This window comes from Stigmatopora nigra, chromosome 12 (assembly GCF_051989575.1).
Source record: "Stigmatopora nigra isolate UIUO_SnigA chromosome 12, RoL_Snig_1.1, whole genome shotgun sequence".
Classification (NCBI taxonomy): domain Eukaryota; kingdom Metazoa; phylum Chordata; class Actinopteri; order Syngnathiformes; family Syngnathidae; genus Stigmatopora; species Stigmatopora nigra.
The window spans coordinates 11,413,664-11,433,822 of NC_135519.1; the positions used below are offsets into that span (position 1 = coordinate 11,413,664).

At 40.5% G+C, this 20,159-nt stretch overlaps 3 protein-coding genes across 3 annotated transcripts; 1 reads left to right on the forward strand and 2 right to left on the reverse strand.

The window, feature by feature from the left end:
* Nucleotides 1-9,898: 9,898 nt before the first annotated feature.
* mzt1 (mitotic spindle organizing protein 1) lies at nucleotides 9,899-10,955 on the reverse strand. Its single transcript, XM_077729945.1, has 3 exons — nucleotides 10,652-10,955; nucleotides 10,415-10,560; nucleotides 9,899-10,268 (listed from the first exon to the last, which is right to left on the reverse strand). Exons 1-3 carry the CDS (start codon nucleotides 10,701-10,703, stop codon nucleotides 10,245-10,247), a joined length of 222 nt encoding a protein of 73 aa, XP_077586071.1. The 5' UTR covers nucleotides 10,704-10,955; the 3' UTR covers nucleotides 9,899-10,244.
* On the forward strand, nucleotides 10,930-14,680 carry bora (bora aurora kinase A activator). The gene is made up of 12 exons (XM_077729946.1): nucleotides 10,930-11,149; nucleotides 11,317-11,460; nucleotides 11,542-11,648; nucleotides 11,720-11,765; nucleotides 11,955-12,033; nucleotides 12,116-12,166; nucleotides 12,237-12,293; nucleotides 12,365-12,624; nucleotides 12,789-12,942; nucleotides 13,016-13,476; nucleotides 13,633-13,755; nucleotides 14,031-14,680. Exons 2-12 carry the CDS (start codon nucleotides 11,317-11,319, stop codon nucleotides 14,049-14,051), a joined length of 1,503 nt encoding a protein of 500 aa, XP_077586072.1. The 5' UTR covers nucleotides 10,930-11,149; the 3' UTR covers nucleotides 14,052-14,680.
* Nucleotides 14,681-14,811: 131 nt separating this feature from the next.
* On the reverse strand, nucleotides 14,812-19,988 carry dis3 (DIS3 exosome endoribonuclease and 3'-5' exoribonuclease). The gene is made up of 21 exons (XM_077729944.1): nucleotides 19,430-19,988; nucleotides 19,000-19,157; nucleotides 18,740-18,924; nucleotides 18,591-18,664; nucleotides 18,346-18,513; nucleotides 18,071-18,244; nucleotides 17,874-17,987; nucleotides 17,667-17,804; nucleotides 17,455-17,601; nucleotides 17,238-17,354; nucleotides 17,075-17,176; nucleotides 16,863-16,927; nucleotides 16,691-16,775; nucleotides 16,445-16,572; nucleotides 16,268-16,354; nucleotides 16,039-16,195; nucleotides 15,760-15,974; nucleotides 15,530-15,698; nucleotides 15,242-15,400; nucleotides 15,054-15,176; nucleotides 14,812-14,954 (listed from the first exon to the last, which is right to left on the reverse strand). Exons 1-21 carry the CDS (start codon nucleotides 19,646-19,648, stop codon nucleotides 14,886-14,888), a joined length of 2,853 nt encoding a protein of 950 aa, XP_077586070.1. The 5' UTR covers nucleotides 19,649-19,988; the 3' UTR covers nucleotides 14,812-14,885.
* Between the last annotated feature and the right edge of the window lie 171 nt (nucleotides 19,989-20,159).

Consider the following 20,159-nt stretch of genomic DNA (forward strand, 5'->3'; position numbering starts at 1 on the left):
AAAATTAATTCAATTTCATTTAATTAGATTCAGTTCCCACACTGGGAAATCACAATGTCCAATCACATCTTTTATGTTACAAAACATCTTGCTCTAGCACACCAAATAAAAATGGACCTTCTGGCATTTTGTTGTTCTGCCTGTTACTACGTAGTATGACTGCCATAAATAAAAGAACATAAATTTCTTATTTGAAGTCGCTTATTGTTTTTATTTCCCCACTGAAAATCTCTCACAATACACACATTTTCCACACATGTACAGTGCTTGTTATACTCACTTTTTCTTATTTTACACAGACGTATACTTTCTGTAAACAAAGTCTATTTCATTTTTTTCCTCTCTAAATGCAAATAGTAATTTACCAACTTTTCTATACTATTTTAGCCATCTAAAAGTGGTATTTATTACTTTTTGTTTTCCCTTTTGCCAATGATATTAAATGGGGGTATATTAAATGGGGGTATATTACATGGGGGTATATTAAATGGGGGGTATATTACATGGAGGTATACTACATGGGGGGTATATTAAATGGGGGGTATACTAAATGGGGGTATATTAAATGGGGGTATATTAAATGGGGGTATACTAAATGGGGGTATATTAAATGGGAGGTATATTAAATGGAGGTATATTAAACGCCCCCATTTAATATACCCCATCATAATAATATGAATTCAACTACTCAATAATTATTGCTAAAAATCCACCCTAAAAAACATAAAAAATGAACTCCCAAGGCCCATGTAGAGCAACCCAAAATCCCACTGTAGCAGACATGAATGAATTCCAACCCTATTTCCCATTTGAGCTCCAAAGCAATAAAAAGGTGTCGACAAAAAAAAGTGGAGTTCAAAGACATCCAAAGCTCGTAATCAGTCAGCAATAACCTTGTCATGACAAATTGACCCTTTTACCTGTTCCTCCGCTCACGCACGCTCACGCACGCACTTGCACACGCACACACATCGGCTGTCATTTACATACGGCGCTGGCAGTCCTTTCAAAGTGGCTTTCACGGAACATTGTGTTGATAATGATCTCGCACATCTCCAGAGACCATCCCGCCATACGACAACTGTGGGAGGGGGAGAAGAGAAGAGAAGAGGATAAAACTCCAACTGTACTCCCAACGCAAAAGGACTCTTATTATATATTTATTTTTTTCCACCAAAGCCCCCCCGCCCTCCTTACGACGACCCCCTCGCCCCACCCCTCTCCAATAAGCCTTCTTGTGTTTTTTAATTGGCAGAAATTAATCTTTAGGATGTAGATGGTAGATTTACATTCATTAAAAGTCAAGAGAGGAAGCCAGGCTTGATGCTAATCAAATCTGCTTAATTATGCTTAACATGAGTATCTCCAGGGGGAAAGTGGGGTGCGTGCGCAGATAGCGAACTCCCAACTTTTTACTTTTTGCCTTTGATAACTCCTGCTGAGTCTGGCCTTTTCTTTGCCAAATAGAAATGTCACGACTCTCGCTCTCCATCTGTAGGAGATGCGCGCCCAGCCATCAGCGCTGATTAGTACATTCCCACCTTAAACGTGACGTTTAACCTCCAGCCCACGATCTCATCTATAGGTCAATTGTGGATCGCGCCCGTCGAGCTATCGCGGATTCACCTTTTATTGCCATTTTTTTCCCATGCCAGCCGTGGGGACGCCCCCGGTGGGGAAATGGCTGCGTTTCACAACAGGAAGGTCACAGGTTTAATTTGCGCAGCAGCTATTGTCGTTAAGATCCCCTCGAATCAAACAATGCGCTGATTAGCGCGCAAATATTGTCAGATTTTGAGACTAGCTGATGTTTTTTTGCTCATTCCCAAATCGTGCAGTGCAGCAAAGTGCTTGTCAAACTTTTCACGCAAACCATAATTTTTTGGGGGGATTCGAACTTTATTTAATCCCGTATTTGTGAAATTCCTTGCAGTAGAAAGACAGACATAAGACACACAAGAAATTGTAGACCTAGTTAAAAAAACTGGAGCCACACAGACAAATTATAGCTCTCCTGGCGACTGTGATATGCCTAAAATCAGTCAAAAACATGAACTGTTTTTCCCAAAAAGTATGTATTTGACTGTTAGATTTGAAGTCAGGCTTATTTTATGTCCGAATAATCTTTTTAAAAATGCCCAGGAGGTCCATGGATTTGAAGAATTGAGAATAAAGTCAGAATTTGGTGGAAAAAATCCAAATGAATATAGATAGATAGAAGATATAATAGAATAAAGTCAAAATCATCATATTTGGCTCACAGTTGTTTACATTTTCACTGTCAGTTTATGTCAATGCAAGCTTTATTTCCAGTTCTCAATGACAAAAGTGAATCCAAGAGTAAACTGTAATGCCCATTAAACAAGTTGTTTTTCTCATATGATCTTTGTGTTTGACTAGCAACAAGTAGCGGCTTCATTCCAAAAGGTCCCCAAAGACACCTGTGATCGACTCCAGTGCGCACATGACCCTTAATGAGAAGGTGCATACAAGAAATTGCATGCTGTAATCAGTATTTAGCAAACACCGTGCTGAAAAGGTCGCATTGTCTTGGAGTGAACTCTACATTACTCCAACTCATTTTCCAACTATCTATCATTCCTGGGCTAAAAGTTGCCTTGCCAAAATCACATACCCCAATGAAAGAATATAATAAAAAAGAAGGTCAAATGCATAAAACCATCACATTTCAAGACAGTAATCTTTCTGTTATTGAGTCAAAACTACAAACATATCACTGAATTCCATTATAGATTGGACATCTAGTGTCATTCATGGCACGTGTGGGTTTTCCCAAGGGATATCTCAAAAACATGAACAGTTGAACACTCTAAATTACCATTGGCCGCCTAGTGTAGTTAGCCGAAATAGGCTCTAGCACCCCCACAACCTTTGTACGAAAAACCTTTTGAGAAAATGAATGAACAAACAAACTGCTAAGTAATTTTTAGGAACGCAAATTTCCAGCAAACTCCCATTCCTCTCCAAATGTCTCTTTTGAGCAAAAAACGTGAAGACGAAGAACGTGTAGGTGGCTAGAACAGCCCATGAAGTGTAAATACCACTCAATCTGTTCTCATTAGATGGGTAAAACCATACGAATGGCTTTGCCTCTATTAAAAAAGCCCCAGGGTCTCCAATAAGTGTGTGTGTGTGTATGGTATTATCCAAGAGTGAAGGAGGGATAGACAGAATGATGCTTTGGCATTTGTGTCTGCAAAGGGGATGTGAAATGCCAGCACCATCAACGCCGTCTAATTCTCCGATACACACTTTTAATCCTTCCCGGCAGCCACTGTTATGATTCAAATCAACTTGGAGGGAAGGCCGCGTCAGTGCGTGCGTGCGTATGTGCGCGTTGGCGTTGGCGTGTACGCGCTCTTGAATGAGAGACCATGTCATTGTGTTTTGATATGTGATTAGATGCCTCCATACTCGTGCATGTGTGTGTGTGCGATTTAGGTATGGCGCACACCCATTGCACGCCACCCTATGATAATGCGGATTGATTATGGATATGATAATGAGAGGCCGGCATAGCGTCGCGACCTTCACAAGGTCTAATTGAAACAAGCGTCGGTCCTCCGAAGCACTTATCAAGTCACACGGCACATCATTAATCACCAAGAATACAAGCTGTCACTGTAACACTGACACTCACACACGACGCGGCGAGCGTTTCCTCTCTTTTTTTCCTCTTTGGCGAACACGCACCTTCTTTGCCTCTCGTCAACACGCGCAAACGAACGCACAATATGAGCTGTCACGGCAATGTGGCTGCTCTCGTCTTCTTGAAAGTGGAGTGGACAGCTAGTCCACCCCCCTGTCTTTTATTTCGTGGCGGAAAACTTGATGAAAAGCAGTCGGTGGCATTTTAAAAACAAAACGTAGGTTTGGTCAACTAATGTTTGAACAATGAAAGATTTGTTTTTCTTCTTTTTTTTTTATTTGGCGTGCTACAGATGTGTCCGTGGGACGCAAAAAGAAGCGATTAAGACGGATTGAAGAGCTACAGGTATCCATAGATATTTGGATTGATCTTAATCTAAATGCTTTGATTGGTGATGAGACATTGCTTTTTACCCCAAGTGAAGCGGCCTCGAAATCAGCTGGGGTAAACTCCAGCACCCCCTGCGAGCCTAATGAGGATAAAGCCATCAATGAATGCCATAATACCAAAATAACATAACATTCAACATAACATAACATTCAACATAACATAACACAACATAACATAACACAACATAACATTCAACATAACATAACATTCCTGCGCTTTCTCACCAGCAGTTCCCATAGATTAGCAAAGAACCACATGCACCCATCCAAAGAGCCATATATGGCTCCTGAGCCATAGATTACCCCACCTCTAGTTGACACCGTCAATAGCTTTGACGGTCAGATTAAAAAAATCCGACCTATTGACGAATGGCAGTCAAAGCGTTAAAACTTTGTCATTGTCCACCGCGGCGGCGCCTTTGCGAGAATGTTCAACAATCCAACAAACGGGCAGCTGTTCACTTTAAACCCAAAGTGAAATTGAATTAGGCCGTGTTGTTTTACTAGGCGCTTTTATTGGAAGACAATTTTACTAGCAAATGTGATTCCGGCAGCTGATTACGGCGGCATATGGTGCCTACCTGTTTAACACAATGCGCTCGCTCAATGCCATCTGAACGCCTCAGTGATCCCCTCCTCAATCAACTAACAAGCCCAATATCATACTCGTCATTACATAGTCCAACACTCCAAATCGTAATCAGATAAAAAAAAAGAAGAAAAAAAGCTGCTTTCATTAGCATTGCTGAGAAAACACAAAGCGGGGGTTGCGCAGCCAAGGTTACTAATTGTTATTCAATTAAGTGATTGTGTTAATGAAACCAATTAATAGTTTATAACAAGCAAGCAAATCTATGATTACTCGGCGTCGGAGCCCGAGAAAGCTAATTACAACTGTAAATCAATCAATCTGACATTAATCAGCTTGGAAAAGATCCAAAAACAACAAAGTCACTAAAAGACTTTGGAAGTTGTTTTATTTTTAATTTTTTTTTGCAGCAGATTTTGATTGCCACGCCATTATCTCATCTAATGGCCGCTAACGATGCCTAAAAGAGTTTATGATCCAATTTCCTCACCGGGAATTTAATTGGGAGCTAAATAGTTTAATATTAAACGTTTAGAACTGTGTCCCGTATTTAATCAAGGGTGCTATATCAGCGCTAGTGGGAACAAGGTCACTCAACTCCTCTGAGGGCAAACACCAGGCACGGAGATTAAACCGAGTGGGTTACACACAATGTATGCGGATAAATCCATTACTTACGCCCGTTCGGACTCTGGAGTGTGTTGAGATAGTCTTCTGCTACATGTAGATATAAAGTACACTACACAATTAGAATAAACTAAATAATCGTGATATGTTAATTGTATTTTTTTGGAATGGTGGGCAAATTTTTGGGCCCAGGGGGAACCACATTGACTATAAAAATGTGACAGATGAGTGGGGGCAGCACAAGATACGATACATGTAAAAAAGTGCATCCGTTAAAAGTACATATAAAACATAAAGAGAGAAAAAAGGACTAAAGTATTAACATACTCATCACTCATCATTAAAGTCAAAAGTATAAAGTAAAAAGGAATGTATTAAGAAATATTAAAATGGAATTTAAAAAAAAGATAGATGCCGTATGTGGCCCACGAGCCGTAGTTTGCCCATGTCTGTGCTAATGTGATTATGAGATCATAAAATGGGCCTAATGATGTCATTTTCGAAGATTGGAATTGAAAAAAAAATAAAATTGTTTAAGCTGCAATTGATGGCGAAAAACATTGAATGCAAAGCACTAAATGCAATTAGATGTGACGCCCAGGAAAAAATGATTTGAATATACTTTATCCAGCTCTAAAAGGCATTTCCACGGTGGCGGGATTCTCAGACTCAGGTGACTCTGACTCACATGAGAAAATATGTCATCAGAACACCCCTATGAAGTATAATTTTACAGTATTTAGTCTGGTTGAATACTAAATTTCAATTCAAGGCACTTAAGCAAACTAAAATAGTGTCCCCTAAATTCCCATTGTTTTTTGTTTTTATTTTCCTGTGAGAGATGCATTTTGCTCAGGCTATCTATGTGTATGTAAAAGCCAAGGGCAAAATTTATGATCTGGCTGACAGGCTGGACCTTTTAGCCTAATATTACCATTTAACGATTATATGATTGACCTTCACATAAAAAACATGATGCAGTTAGCAAGCTTGACTGCACGCTGTTGAACGACATATTTCAAGATCTTACTATCGGTTATAATTTCATTATGACAGCAGACATTTTACACCCTGCAACATTCAACACACATAATGTGGGGTTTTGGGGTCCATTTTTAAAAAGAATATTGCACAAGAAATGCATGGGAAAGGGAAATAGTTGCTTTATAAATCTGATCCAAAAGCCCCCAAAAAAATCAATTTTAAGAGATTGCCAGTTGCATTTTCTCCTAATTTTGGGGTGAAGGGAGAGTTAATTTTTATATTACCAATTTAAAAGTGAAAGACAAAAAAAATAAGACCTAATTTAGCTTATATTTCCACATTCTCAAGACATTAAAGAGTACAAATGCAAATCCACAAAGGTGCATCAAACATGAAGCGAGAGTTACTCTTTAATTAACATCTAATCAAGACTCCAACTGGACTCAAGTCTCATCAAAACAACATCATACCTGAGCTCCATTATTAGTATTATTACAGTATAAATTGGTCAGCCGACTGCTTTCTTCTTCAATTTCTCACTCAGAAGTTGCACGTAAACAGCATTTGTTTTTTCCCCACCTTGACGCAACTGTCCATAATTTGCCTTTTCGCATATGAGAAGCCACTAATCAGTCTAATTATTTCTTGTACCATCTATTTCCCACGCCAGGACCATTACAGCACCGTGAGGGTCCTACGCTTTTTAAATGAGAATGCCCTGGTTTATTACCAAAAAAAAAATAAAAAAATAACACAAACAGGCTTCAGGTAATTATCAGACATGCAAACATAAACACCTTTAGAAGTTTGGGATGGCTTGAAGTTGCTGTAGTCATGTGACCTGACCGCTGCCCTAGTTGAAAAAGCCCCCCCTTTTCAGATGTTTATGCATATATGGCCGCTAATCTAGCCAAGCAGGACTGTGGGATTTGGGAATATTTTTGTTTTACGCCTGATCAAAGTGTCAGGCGGGGATCAGGAGGAACACATCAAACACGCACGCACGCACCAACCGACGCATACACGCAAGACTCCCACGCCCACACTCGCCAATCAGGGGAACTCGTTTGCTTTGTGCAAAGCAAGAACATGGATTCGCACTGTGGACATTTTTTTTCTCCGTTTAAAGCAACCAGCCCATATTTCTTAGGTGAAGGTCAACTTCAGGTTCATCATTGCATGTGTATGCCTCACTTTTATACTCAATTGATAAATAGTGTAATAAGTAGATGGAGAAGTAAACTGCAACAAGTTATGTATGTCGTTACTGAAATTGGGCAGCGGTACCTTGATTTAAAAGCACCACAATTTACAAAAATAAAATAAAAAATCCTGTTACTGAAATTGGGCAGCGGTACCTTGATTTAAAAGCACCACAATTTACAAAAATAAAATAAAAAATCCTGTTTTTTACTTTTATAAAATGGAAAGCCAGCAAAAATACTAAGAAATGTATTTATTTTGTTAATGTCCATGTTTTTCTTCATTTAAAATAAGGTATTTATTCATATTTTTTACATTTACTGCTTTTTGAAACTAAAAAAAGCTAAAGTTGTTTCATTAAAAATGTGTATTTATTTATTTTAATGATGAAAATGACTAAATATTCTCTATTTCACTTTTTCCATCTATAATCTTCATTTGAACTATATCATAAAACATGAAATCAACACCAGAAAAAAATAAACATGTACATTATCATGAGATTAAATTATCCTAATTAGCCTAAGTCTGGCATCGATCTAGAAATCATTGACCTCTTTTTACTTTTGTGCCTAAGTACATGTCCCTTCCTATGTTTTTCCCCCTATTTTTATCAGGTAAATGCATGTCCCTCACATGAATAAAACTTGACGCTCCAATTGAGGAAACACAGAAGTTAACAGAAGAAAAAAAATAAAGGACCAGCCCACTAAGTTCGAACTGCCGGCCTGTCAGTCAGGGCAAAAAACGCTGACGCCGACACCATTGCGCTCACGCTGACTTCCTCTGAGGGGTGTTATTGTCAGATGGCTTAAGGGTGGGAAAAGTCGGGAAGAGGCTAAGGGGGGCTCCTTCATTTGGAGACATCTTAAAGAAGCAGTAGCAAATAACCCTGCCTGCGTGGACGTGGACCCCCACCACACACACACACTCACAAACCAAATGAGGTAGTAATACTTGCCTTTTCAGATGAGTACTTGCATAAAGCCTGGATATTGGCCTGTAGAGAGGAAAGTTGCATGATTTCAGCATTTTTTTAGTTATTTTGCAGACAGTCAAGAAAAGAAGACAATGCACTGGGATGTTGCTGATAGGTTGATCACTCTAACTATATATAAAGCTTAATTTAGTTGTTTGTAAATGAATAAAGCACACATACCGTGGTGATGTAGAAAAGGTTCTGCTGCATGGGGCAATAGTTCAGCCATTTTCACAACTGCAGTAAAAAAAAATGCAAGAAAGGCCCAATTATCAAAAAGATATCAGATTATTTGAAAGGATTATCTTTTGGTTTGTGTTATATGTGATTTATCCTGTCCAGATGTGATATGTTAGAATCATGAGGGGGGAAAACATTGTTTTATATTATGCTTATCATTCATGTAGTGCTCTATTCTTCACTACACATAGGTATCTACATAATAAAAAATAATATTAATTAAAAAAAAAAAAACTCTTACGACAGCGTTCACTAAAAAATATCACTCAAGAGATGTCCCTAATCAGGTTTTTGCTGACTTTGGTTAGAAAGGTGAAAAATCTCAAATTAAACACAGTTATCAGTAGTATAAATAAATACCTGACAAGTTTACTATTTTATTTTAGACAGCATATACCATGGGAACCTAATTCAGCCTTTTTGTTGATAATAATATGTAATGCATTTTTTTTCCCTATACATTTTTAGTATGGCCTTTCTAATAAAAATTCAACAGGACCCTTGGGTAAACAAGGATACTTAAAGCTACAAATAAGTCAAAGGGGGAGTGTGTATATTTTGAGCTAGAAAAAACTGTTATGAACACGAATTAAACATTAAAAACAATCAAAAAGAACATATCACATTTTACTGCTGTCGTTGATAATATGGTAGAAATGTATCCAATGTAATTCTATTAGTCAATTGTAGTTATGATGTAGAAATAATCACATTTCTTATTCAGATGGAAAATATCACAAGACTATTTCCATTGCATTCATGTTTTTATTTTTTTTTAATACTTTTGGCATGTGAGGTCGCAAAGTGAAGACAAGACCTTCTTCCATATGGAATACAGGACATATTTCTAAACAACTGTCTCAACTTTCATAATTTAAAAAATAGGACGTCTTTTCCCAAATTCAGATCAAACTCTTCACGTAAAGGTCGTATGGGAGGCCTGGTTTCATATCATACCTGTGTGGATTTTGCATGTTCTCTCCTGGCCTGCGTGGGTTTTCTCCAGGAACTCCAGTTTCCTCCCACATTCCAAAGACATGCATGGTAGGCTGATTGGACACTTTAAATTGCCCGTTTGTCTCCTTGTGCCCTGGGATTGGCTGGCAACCAATTCAGGGTGTTCCCCGCCTCTGGCTCGAAGTCAGCTGGGATAGGCTCCAGCACCCCCTGCGACCCTATTGAGGATAAAGGATGTTGAACCTGAACTGGAACTCATGAAGGTTGGAAGACGTGTATTACAGCACCACCTAGTGGCCATTAATTGTGCCGATATGAAAAATGCATTCATGTTATGAACGTTAACATTATATACGTATAAAAATAAGTGACAAATTTAACAGTCAGGATTATACACCATAAAAGCAGTATTATTCTAGATGACAAGGTTTTTGTATACAGCTATAGTACTATTTTTTTAAGGGAAAACATTCAAATTGATTGACATGTGCATTCAAGGACAAATCAATATGGGACAACAGAATGTTTGGAGCTTCCAACAGGTAGAAGAAACAGGAGCATTCACTGATGATGCCTTCACTTCTCTGGGAAGTGAAGGCAACATCTTTAATTTGTGCAGTTTTCAGGAGCCTGTAATATAAAAAGACAACGTTGGAGTGACGCTTTCTTCTGTTTGCATTCAATGTGATCACACATTAGCACATAGTGTCCCCTCTTCTCACTTTAGATAATATAAATATTTTAATTGATCACTTTAACATATCAAGACTGTCTACCTTGAGGGTTTCGGAGGCTTTTCTCAGCTCTTTAATGACTGAAGAAAGAGCTTCTGGGTTGATGCCTTGCTCACATAGTCTCACACAGATGGATAGAGATTCCATGTCTAACCCAGTGTTGAGCAGCCTGGAGATCTCCAGCAGAACTGGTGGAATGATAGCAAGGAAACGAGCGTGATCGTACTGGAAAACATGTGCAAGTGGATAACTCTCACTTTAATAAAATTGCACCATTACCATCCATGGTCTCTCGGACTGCATTCAGGTTAGCATTGGTTGCACTTGCCATGATTCTCAAATGGATAGTTGGCGTCCTTGCAAGCAGTAGTAGCAGCAAAGAGAGATGCAGGTCCAAGGCTAAATCTACTAAGATTTAATGTGAGCTTTATACACAGAATAATAAGTATTAAATAGCGAAACCCACGATGGATCGTTGTGCATGCAGCTATATAAACGTCGAACGTCAACACCTACGACTTCTGACGCAAGATGGCCGCTGGTTCTAACACTTTCTGCCCCGCCTTTACATCTGTTTCAAACTCAGACCCTTACCATAGCGGATGTGTCGTAAAAAATCACTGATTGGTGACATGAACTTCCTAGAACGATTCAATTGGACAGCGGACAGCGAGGGCAAAATTCAAATAAGCCTGCAAAGCCATCATTGGAAACGCTGTCTTCATTCTCCCGTGACTGTTATTTTCCCCTCCTGATCTTACAGAGTTATTTAATATTGTAAGTATCACATAAATTGCATCTATCATATCATTTTGGATCTAATAAAAACTAAGGGAAACTTCTTGAACTAATCAGAAAAATAAATGCAGTGTTTTGAGGATCGCCTTTCTGAGACTCTTAAATGCAATATTTTGTTTTGATTGTTTGTATTATCTATGTGAAAGATGGGGGACATCCCGGAGCCGCACATTACTCCAGAAACACCAGGGAAACCTTCGATCAGGAACCCGTTCGAGAGTCCCAACGACTACCGTCACCTCCGTGAGCCACTGGTTCCCAGTCCATTTGTATACAGGTTATCACAAACTGTAAGTGTTCCCCCACATTTCATATAAAATGCTACATCATCATCATATAATTTGTATAAGTGTCGATCGGTTTCTGCACAGTCACCCTCCGAATTCAACTGGTCCATTGAAGACATGGCCAGTCTTCATCCAGTACACATAGACCAAGAGGAAATCCAGAGACAGTCATTTTACCTCAGCCAGACAAGGTATATTTTAAAAGTATACTGTGATAAAAGTGTAGAAAATAGTAGACTTGAACCTTTTTTTGAATTGCTAGAATGGATCTCGACGTTGAAGAAAAGTGTCAGAATGCTATTGAACAGGTATGTTTAAAATGATATTATCTCATTTGGCACTCACAGAGCACGTCAATGAATGAATAGAAGTGAAGGTTTCCTCCAATTTTGCAATGATGCACAATTATAGCAAACAAGCACTAATGTGCTACTACAGGCTGAAAGCTGTGACCTGCCTTGCATGCCCTCTAATGTGGTGTCTATGTCCTTATCCAGTTTTTTACCAAAGGTGCAATTGTGCCCTCTCCATGGGCTTTATCAGACAACCACAAGAATATGCACAAGTCCAAGACATGTAAGTTCCTTCTCTGTATTCCTTTGTTTTCCCCCCTATCTGCATTCAAAAGTTTTACCGTGTCTCATCACTTATTGTTCAGCATGCTTAGGGTCTCTATCACCGATGATGGAGGAGCCAGAAAATAAATCAGGTGAGATATTTATTTTCTTTTCCAAACTTGTCTTTTCTTTTCGTAGTTAGATAACCTGTTTGCATTGCAGTTGCTTGTCAGACGACCCTCTCGTTACCACTGGGTTTGGATTTGAGGAAACTTCTCGGTAAGCCACGAGAAATGGGGGTTGTTTTCAGTGTATCTGTCATTGTCACTCACTTTGCTGTTTTCTCTAAGGGGAGTATTTCCAAAATGAAGAATCTGGGAGTGATTCTTCTCAGGAGAGTTTGAGCTCTTCCCATTTGAGGCGCAAACTCTTTCTGGATGGCCAAGGCAGCTTCAGCAGCTCTGACAACTCCTGTCCAGCGAGCCCAGAGAAGGGTCATTCTCAAAGAAAAGAGAGCCCACCGTTGATACAAGAAAAAGTTTTGGTGGGACTGACTTCCAACTTTACATCTCCATTGTCCTGCGGTGTATCTGCTTCAACTCCCTCAACGGTGAGTAAAAAAAAGTTTATTATTAAATTATGGCCCGCACAAGAAGCTAAAATGCAACCTACATTCAATTGCATTTCCCAGTTTTATTGTCTTAGCAATGTTATACAAAATTGAATGGAAAGAAATGAAGTCTTACCCTTTTTTTTCATTGCACTGGTCTTTAGGGTCAGTTCTCATCCAGTCCCATCTTGACTGGCTGCTTCCGGGACTGCAGCAGTGTCAGCCCTCCCTTCCCCGATCAGTCACCCCACGCTGGTGCGGCCTCGCCTACCTTTTCACCCATCGTTGCGGATACCGCATGCACACCAACTGGCTCAGGTATTGAACATTCTTTCCCCATTCAAAGTGTGCTATCTTTAAAAAAGTCGTAAATATTACTTGATGAACCCAGCAGGAGGAACCTTGCCCCTCAGCGTCCCCTTAGATATGGATGTCCTCACCTCTACCTTAAGCCCAGACGTGGACGGCTGCTCCCCTATCCGTAGCTGTTCCCCACAACGGCAGCGTCCCAGAGCCAAACCCAAGCTTCGATTCCGTTCTTGCGTGACCCCGCCCCCTATTTGCCCCTTCCTCGACCCCAGGCTCTCTTATACAGAAGAAGCCGAGGATCCGTCTTCTCCCCTCCCATCCGGGGACACTAGCTCCCCCGATGCCGAGAGACTGTCCCTGGTGGACTCTGTTAAGATGGAAAAGAACCAGGAAACCAGGAAGGAAGAAGAGGAAGGCAGTACAAGCCTTTCCGGGCGGATGACCAGTTCGCGAATGGGCAATAGTTCGGCTATGGACAGCTCGCAAATGTTTGCCTCTCTTCTTGCAGAGCGTAGCAGTATACGCTATGATTCTAGCATGCAGGTTTGTATTATTATTATTATTTTAACCTTTCAGGTATTTGTGAGGGTGCACAATTTTTGACTGCTATTGCAAAATACCTAAAAATTCAGTTGAAACAATACATTGTGGCTGTTTTGGGATTATTGAAGTTGGCCTAAACGAACCCATTTTACGCAGGTGGACAGTGGGTACCAAACGACCTCAACGATCGACGGGCTGGCCTCGGAGTCTAACGTCAAAGAGTCCTTCGGGACCAACTTGGTGGAGGACGTCCCTTACCAAAAGCCCCCAAAAGTAAAGGTACTACCAGAACTCAGGGTTGTTACTGTACAGCAGTGGTCTCCAAACTAAGGGCCACAGTGGGTACTGTGTGGGTTAAAGTTTCATTTACTTTAGGGATGTTAATAAAGGAACTTTTCTTAGGCGTATGTTGATTATTTTTTTTTTAATATAATAAGACTAATAATAAATAAGACTTTCTACTGTACTATTGTCTCTTAATGCATCACCTTCCAACTCATGGCAGGTGAGTCTAAAACTTTAAAACTAACAGTCCTTTTTTTCTCTTCTTACAGGTGTGGTATCCTCATCACTGACCAGTTTCACACTTTGTTGGACAGCTACTTCTTAAAGCCTGGATTTTTTTTCCAGTTTGAGCCATAAAATGAGTCTGTCTGTACCAGTGATTAACGCACCGCTAAGGACACCAACACGAGTGTTTAGCAGTTTTTAAAGGTTAATTATATCAAAAATAGTTTCTCTATTTATATTTCTTTTTTCCCCTAAACTTGAAAATTACGAACATTTTGTTCACTATGCCACGAATGAGAAATGGATTATGAAATCTGCACAATGACTATTTTACGTGACCGGACATTTCAGTGGTTAAGGTTACGTGCTAGACGAACTGTCTGGCGACGAAATGTCCGGGTATCTTATCTTAGTGTTGTTTTGTGATTCTAAATTGTTATTGCTTCATGTCTTAGTTTTTAAAAAATAATCATGGTTAAAGATTAATTTGTCACTTTAAGGCCAACATGACAATCGTCTGGATGGTGGTGCTTTGCAGTTCATCCCACGAATGTGAGCGACGTTATTTTTACAAGGAATTAATTATTCAAGACGTATCAGACATGTTGGTTATTGATATGCTGTTTTATATGATACGGCCATTGTGTGGTGCTGATTTTCTGGGCATTTCGAAATAAAATCAGTGTTCAGCAAATCGTGTATCTGGCAACACAGATTATTTGAAGTGGCTTTTGGTTAATTGAAAAGTGCTATTATTAACTCATGTCAGATGATCTAGTGTTTAGCCTTACATAGTCGCACTTAATGAATGTTTTTCCAAACTGATCATTTTTACATGGAAACTTTATTCCATAGTCCAAAAATACCTCTAGTCCAGTTCTTGATAAAAAAATGACGACTCAGTGATCCAGTTTGGCCTTCTTGTTTTGGGTTTCCAATTCCGGGGCTGAAACGCTCACACCAGGGATCTGAAGGGAAAACGGCAACTATCATCTTGGGATTTTTGTAATTGCAAATTGACCCAGCCATCTGGCGTGCACTAACAGGCGGAGTATCTCTGTTCTTACCACTGGCTCTATCAAGGCCATGCGTATTTTCTGGTGCTGAATATTGGAGTCATCCAAACTGATGGTAACCTTCACCCGGTCAAATATATGGAAGGTGTGTTGCTCCACAGTCAAAAACGGACCCTGAATACAGAACACCATGGCGCTTTAATAACAGAAGCTCATAACATGGAAGCTGCCTTTATTACCTCCTCATCAAATACCAGTCGAGGACCCCCCTTGTCCTTGTCGTTGAAAAAGACTGCTCCCTCCAGACCGAACTTGGTAATGAGGACAATAATGGCATTCTTCCTCACATAAAGGACAAATCCTTCTTCACTCAGGATGCCACGAGTCTTGAAAAACAACTACGAAAGAAAAGGGGGAGGAGCCATAAGGTACAGTATAGTTTTATGATATGCACCTGAAATACACTTATTTTTACTTGACTTTTACTTAAGTTGACATACTATATTTTCGGGTTTCTTTACACTGACCTGTGTATGAAAAGCCACAGATGCCCTTTGTGCATACTGGGACATTTTATGTCGGTAGTTGAGATTGTTGCACAGTGCCGACTGCTTTTGTTTGTCCGTCAAATCCGGGTAGGTGCAGTCCGCTCCAATGGACACGGCCAGAAGTCGATGCACGATGATATCGGCGTACCTGTGCAGGGGGGTACCCGCCTCGTTATATTTTCTAGGACAGCAAAAGGCAGGAGTCGTACCTTCGTATGGGAGACGTGAAATGCGTGTAAATGGGCGAGGCCAGGCCGTAGTGGTGGAAATCGCTGTCCATTCCCGAGCAGAAATAGACGGCCTGCATCATGCAGCGAGTGGCCAGGATACGCAGAAGCGTGTTGAAGTAAGCAAAGCCTTCCACTTTGGCTCCTTCCAAAGAGTCGGCCAAACCCTTGGCTGAATCGGTGCGGAGAACCACGTCCTAAATTCATTCAATCTTGTTAAAATTGACCAAGACAAAAAAAACATTTTAAGGTGTCACCCACTTTGGACTTTGCCGCCTTTAGAAGGATGTCGTAGTTGGAAGGAGGCGGAGCCGGATGTTTCCTCAGTAGGGCGCATTCGGAAAACTCGTCGTAGATTTTCTTGGCAACTGAAATGTTGGCTAGCAACATGAACTCCTCCACCATGGAGTTGGACTCCCTGACAACCCAAAGATGACATTGGATCGCACCACAAAATAGAGTCAATTAACCCTAAATCTGGAATACTCACATGAGCTCTTTGGTCTGGAGCTCAATGGGGTCGTGGGTTTCACTGTCCATGTGGAAGCGGACCTCCAAAGAAGACAGTGTCAATGCCCTGAAGGTATAAATATATATTGTAAATATGAATTGGAATATGTATTCAATGCCTAAAAGACAGGTCATCCTCGCTTTAGCCAAATTGTACCCTTTATTGACCCTTCCTTTTTTGAGGATCTTGGCCAACTTGTTGAGGACACGCAGGCTTTTGGTAATGTTGTCGCTCTTGTTGGTGTCATCGATTCTCAACTGGGCTTCCGCGTATGTGAGAGATGCCTGAATTGAAACAGGAGACAATTTGAATAAATTTAAGTTTAATTCTTCAAAACTATTACCACTTTTCTATATACACATCTGCTGACATGCCTTAGTGAAGTTTATCATAACTGCATACCTTGGAGTTGATGACACTTTTCGTAAAACGTGTTTTTAGAACTTCAGCCTCTTGATTCATCACCCAGATGGTTGAGAAGGCCAATCTTCAAACAACAAATCAGAGAAAAATAAGTTAATTCGTAAAAAAAACATTTGTAGTTACAGTAGTACTGTATGTCAGCACTACTCACCTATCCACGCCAGAGCGTAGCGAGCAAAGATTGGAGCTGAGTAGTTCGGGAACCATGTCGATCCTCTGTGAGACAAACAGTCACATGTCAAAAGTCCAGCAAAAATAGTCCAATGTGTGCCTTATATTGACATTGATTAATTCAAACCCAAATGTGTAATACTTTTTTAATATATATATTTTTTGTAATCTTTCCACAGCGACTATCCTCACCTTCCCACAAAGGTAAACCGTTGTTCCGCGGTTGGCGGCCTCATTGTCCAGAGCATTGCCAGGTCTGATGAAGTGACTGACATCTGCGATATGGACTCCCACCTTTGACATACAAACACATTTTAGCATACAGAAAACGACATTTTGGGTACTCGTCTACTACCTCCAAGTTCCCATTGCCGAGTTCTCTGCAGTGGAGTGCATCGTCAATGTCTGTACATCCGGGAGGATCCACACTGCACACTGTCAGATTCCTGAGGTCTTCCCTGCCCACCATGTCCTGCATTGCAAAAACAGACACAGATGGACAAAGTTAGGTAAAATATGGAAAATAACAGTAGTATGTTTTGCAGCATACTGATAAGTAAGTCATGAATTACCTCAGGTTTAATGATCCATGGCATTTTGGGAAGAAAACTGAGCACAGCCTGAGAGAAAGTATGATGGGGAACATCATGCTCTAAAAGCAGGACTTCCTCTTCGGTTGCCTTCTCGCCTGCTACACCCAAACTGCGGACAAAGTGACCCTAGTGAAGAGAAAATGGCAGAGTAAGTTGTTGTGTGAGTTAAAGTGAAGTAAGTAAATACTAACATTTGGATATCTGGAGTCTTTAGGCCAGCCATCAATGGCCACCATAATCTTCTGTCCCATTAAGGTGGATGCTTGGCGGGTTTCAACACGGACTCGTGGGATGCAGCGGTCCGCTGGTGTGAAAAGGTGGCGCGTTGACTGTCATCAGAAAAAGAAAAAAATATTAACACTTGGCCTTAACCATATTCTAGTGTAATGTGTCATTACCTCTTTGATTTGGGACATATTGAGCATCCCACAGAACGGCCTCCAGTTCCTTTTAATGATGCCCACTATTTTGCCTGTAGGTTTACAGTTCACGCTCCCTCCAGAACTTCTCAGCTATTCACAAAGAGAAAAACACACTGCATATTCAAGTATGGGCGGAGCCTGCCGATCCAGAATGCTGCATGAGGCCAACTCACTGCGTCCTCTATCTTCTCCTCCTCTTCTTCTTCGTTGGTGTCATCTTTAGCCGAGCCCACGTCCTGCAGGATGATGGAAGAGGGCGCCACCCACTCACTGCGTGGCAACAGCTGCACGGCAACCACATCTTGATGGACAGCTCGGTTGAGGTTGTGAAGGCCCTGGATGAGAACCTGGCCATATACAGAATGTGAGTTTTTAAAATGTATTCAATTATTTTTTAAATAGTAACTCATTGGCTGCCATTGACGGTTCTTATCTGGCATATTACTACCTCTGTGGTTTCATCATCATTTTTTTGGATAAACACTTTGGCCTCCAAGTAGTTGTCCCTGCTGGCCTTAAAAGATCCTTGAAGGAAGGCACCACTTTTGATCCCTGCTTGGATTCTGGATAGTGGAAGATGCTCTGGGAATAATACTTTACTGCTGCTGACGTCATTCTAATGAGATTCAGAGGCCAAATAAGCAATTAAGCTACTATTCACCCAAATTCCACCCTAGCATTCAATTAGCTTACCTTATCATCGTTTGACAACGCCAGGCGATCTACAAGCTCCGGATTGGCGATCAGACCCTTGACGTACTCCTCGACTAGCATACGGACAAATGAGGCTTTAGCGTTAAGTTGCTAGTCCGCAAAATGAGTTTGATTAAAAAAAAACTTACATTTGTACACCAGGAGACCGCTCTCTTCTGATTTTTGTTTGTTACCAAGGTCATTGGTCAAAAGCACCACCTTAGGGTTATCAGGTTGTGACAGATGCTCGCTGTACCACTTGGCGGCCACGCGGATGGCTCGGTCGTTCCTGTCGTTGGCGCTTTCTCCTGGTTCCCGTTCGATGAATGTTTCTCTGTGGGTAAACAAGTGGAATTATTCTCCAATCCAAATGGCAAAGCCAAAGAGACGTGAAAATGCATCTGCATACCTGTGGTGCTCATTGGTAAAGGAGTAAAAACGTCTTTCACTCGCGTGGAGGAGATCTTTGAGGCGTTTATAGAGCGGTGCACTGCGGTGCCGCACTTCCTGAAGAACTGTCTGCAGGATCACCACGTTACAAATAATGGGGTCTTCCAAAACGTCGATCTGCAGGCACAAAAATAGGAGTTGAAGAAGCACTATTTTGAGTAGAAGCACATCCTGAAGATGACGTTTATTGTCATTTCAGATGTGCACTACAGCTATTTATTACTAAGTTATTGCCAGTCGATAATATTAAACCCACTTTCAGCAACAAAAATATTTTGTTTTGGTCATGATGTTAGGGATTTTTACAATGTTGCCACCCGTTTGGTTTATATTCTTAATTCAAAGCATATTGCAACATGGAAATGGGTTCGATTTTGTTGTTTTCTTACCTGATGCAGCAGCACATTGGTGTCAGGGATCAGGTAATGCGAAAAGGGACACAGGCTGCTCTCTATGCAGGGATCTTTCTGTAAAACGGTGGACTCCTGCTTGCATTGGTCACATGCCTCACTTCCACACCAAATGTCGTCTCGCAAATAATGCTCGCGCACTATTTTCATCACCCGGCCGGAACGGGTCTTTTTAACGAAGGTCTTCGATTTCAACATGATGACTACAAATGTAAAATATTCTTTAAAAGTACAAAACGTTTTTAACTACCATTTGTTGACGGGTAAAATGCGACCATCCCATGTGTGGAAGAAGTTTACCCTGTAGGCCAACTAAAACATTCCCAGTGTTTTCAGTTTTTTGTCCTCTGACCAAATAGCTGCATTTACGGCGGCGTTGTTCAGGTCAATAAATAATTTGTGAATGATGATTTAAAAAAAACTCTAATTTTGGATTAATAATACTGCAAAATGTTGCCCGTCGTGCAAACGAATTAATATAGATAGGAATTAGTTTTGGTCGGCCATCTACATTTAGATGAGTTCTAGCAACAAAGAAGAAGAAAAAAGGCTAGAAGATAGCGCTATTAGCGTTTGGACAGAGTACTTCATGTGTTGCTTCTAGTACTACAGAATTCACATTTAAGATAAAGAAAAAAAAACGCCCTGACAGTCTCTCAAATTAATTTATTTTGAATGAATTATTTTTCAAAGTCATTCTTTCAACTTA

Coding starts and splice junctions, on each gene's coding strand:
- mzt1 (XM_077729945.1), bottom strand. CDS start 10,703: ATGGCAAGTGCAACCAATGCTAACCTGAATGCAGTCCGAGAGACCATG. Junction 10,561..10,651: donor AGTCCGAGAGACCATGGATG/GTAATGGTGCAA, acceptor TCATTCCACCAG/TTCTGCTGGAGATCTCCAGG. Junction 10,269..10,414: donor AAGCCTCCGAAACCCTCAAG/GTAGACAGTCTT, acceptor TTTATATTACAG/GCTCCTGAAAACTGCACAAA.
- bora (XM_077729946.1), top strand. CDS start 11,317: ATGGGGGACATCCCGGAGCCGCACATTACTCCAGAAACACCAGGGAAA. Junction 11,461..11,541: donor TATACAGGTTATCACAAACT/GTAAGTGTTCCC, acceptor GTTTCTGCACAG/TCACCCTCCGAATTCAACTG. Junction 12,943..13,015: donor ATGCACACCAACTGGCTCAG/GTATTGAACATT, acceptor TGATGAACCCAG/CAGGAGGAACCTTGCCCCTC.
- dis3 (XM_077729944.1), bottom strand. CDS start 19,648: ATGTTGAAATCGAAGACCTTCGTTAAAAAGACCCGTTCCGGCCGGGTG. Junction 18,514..18,590: donor CGTTGTCAAACGATGATAAG/GTAAGCTAATTG, acceptor GAATCTCATTAG/AATGACGTCAGCAGCAGTAA. Junction 14,955..15,053: donor TGGCCTTGATAGAGCCAGTG/GTAAGAACAGAG, acceptor TTTTCCCTTCAG/ATCCCTGGTGTGAGCGTTTC.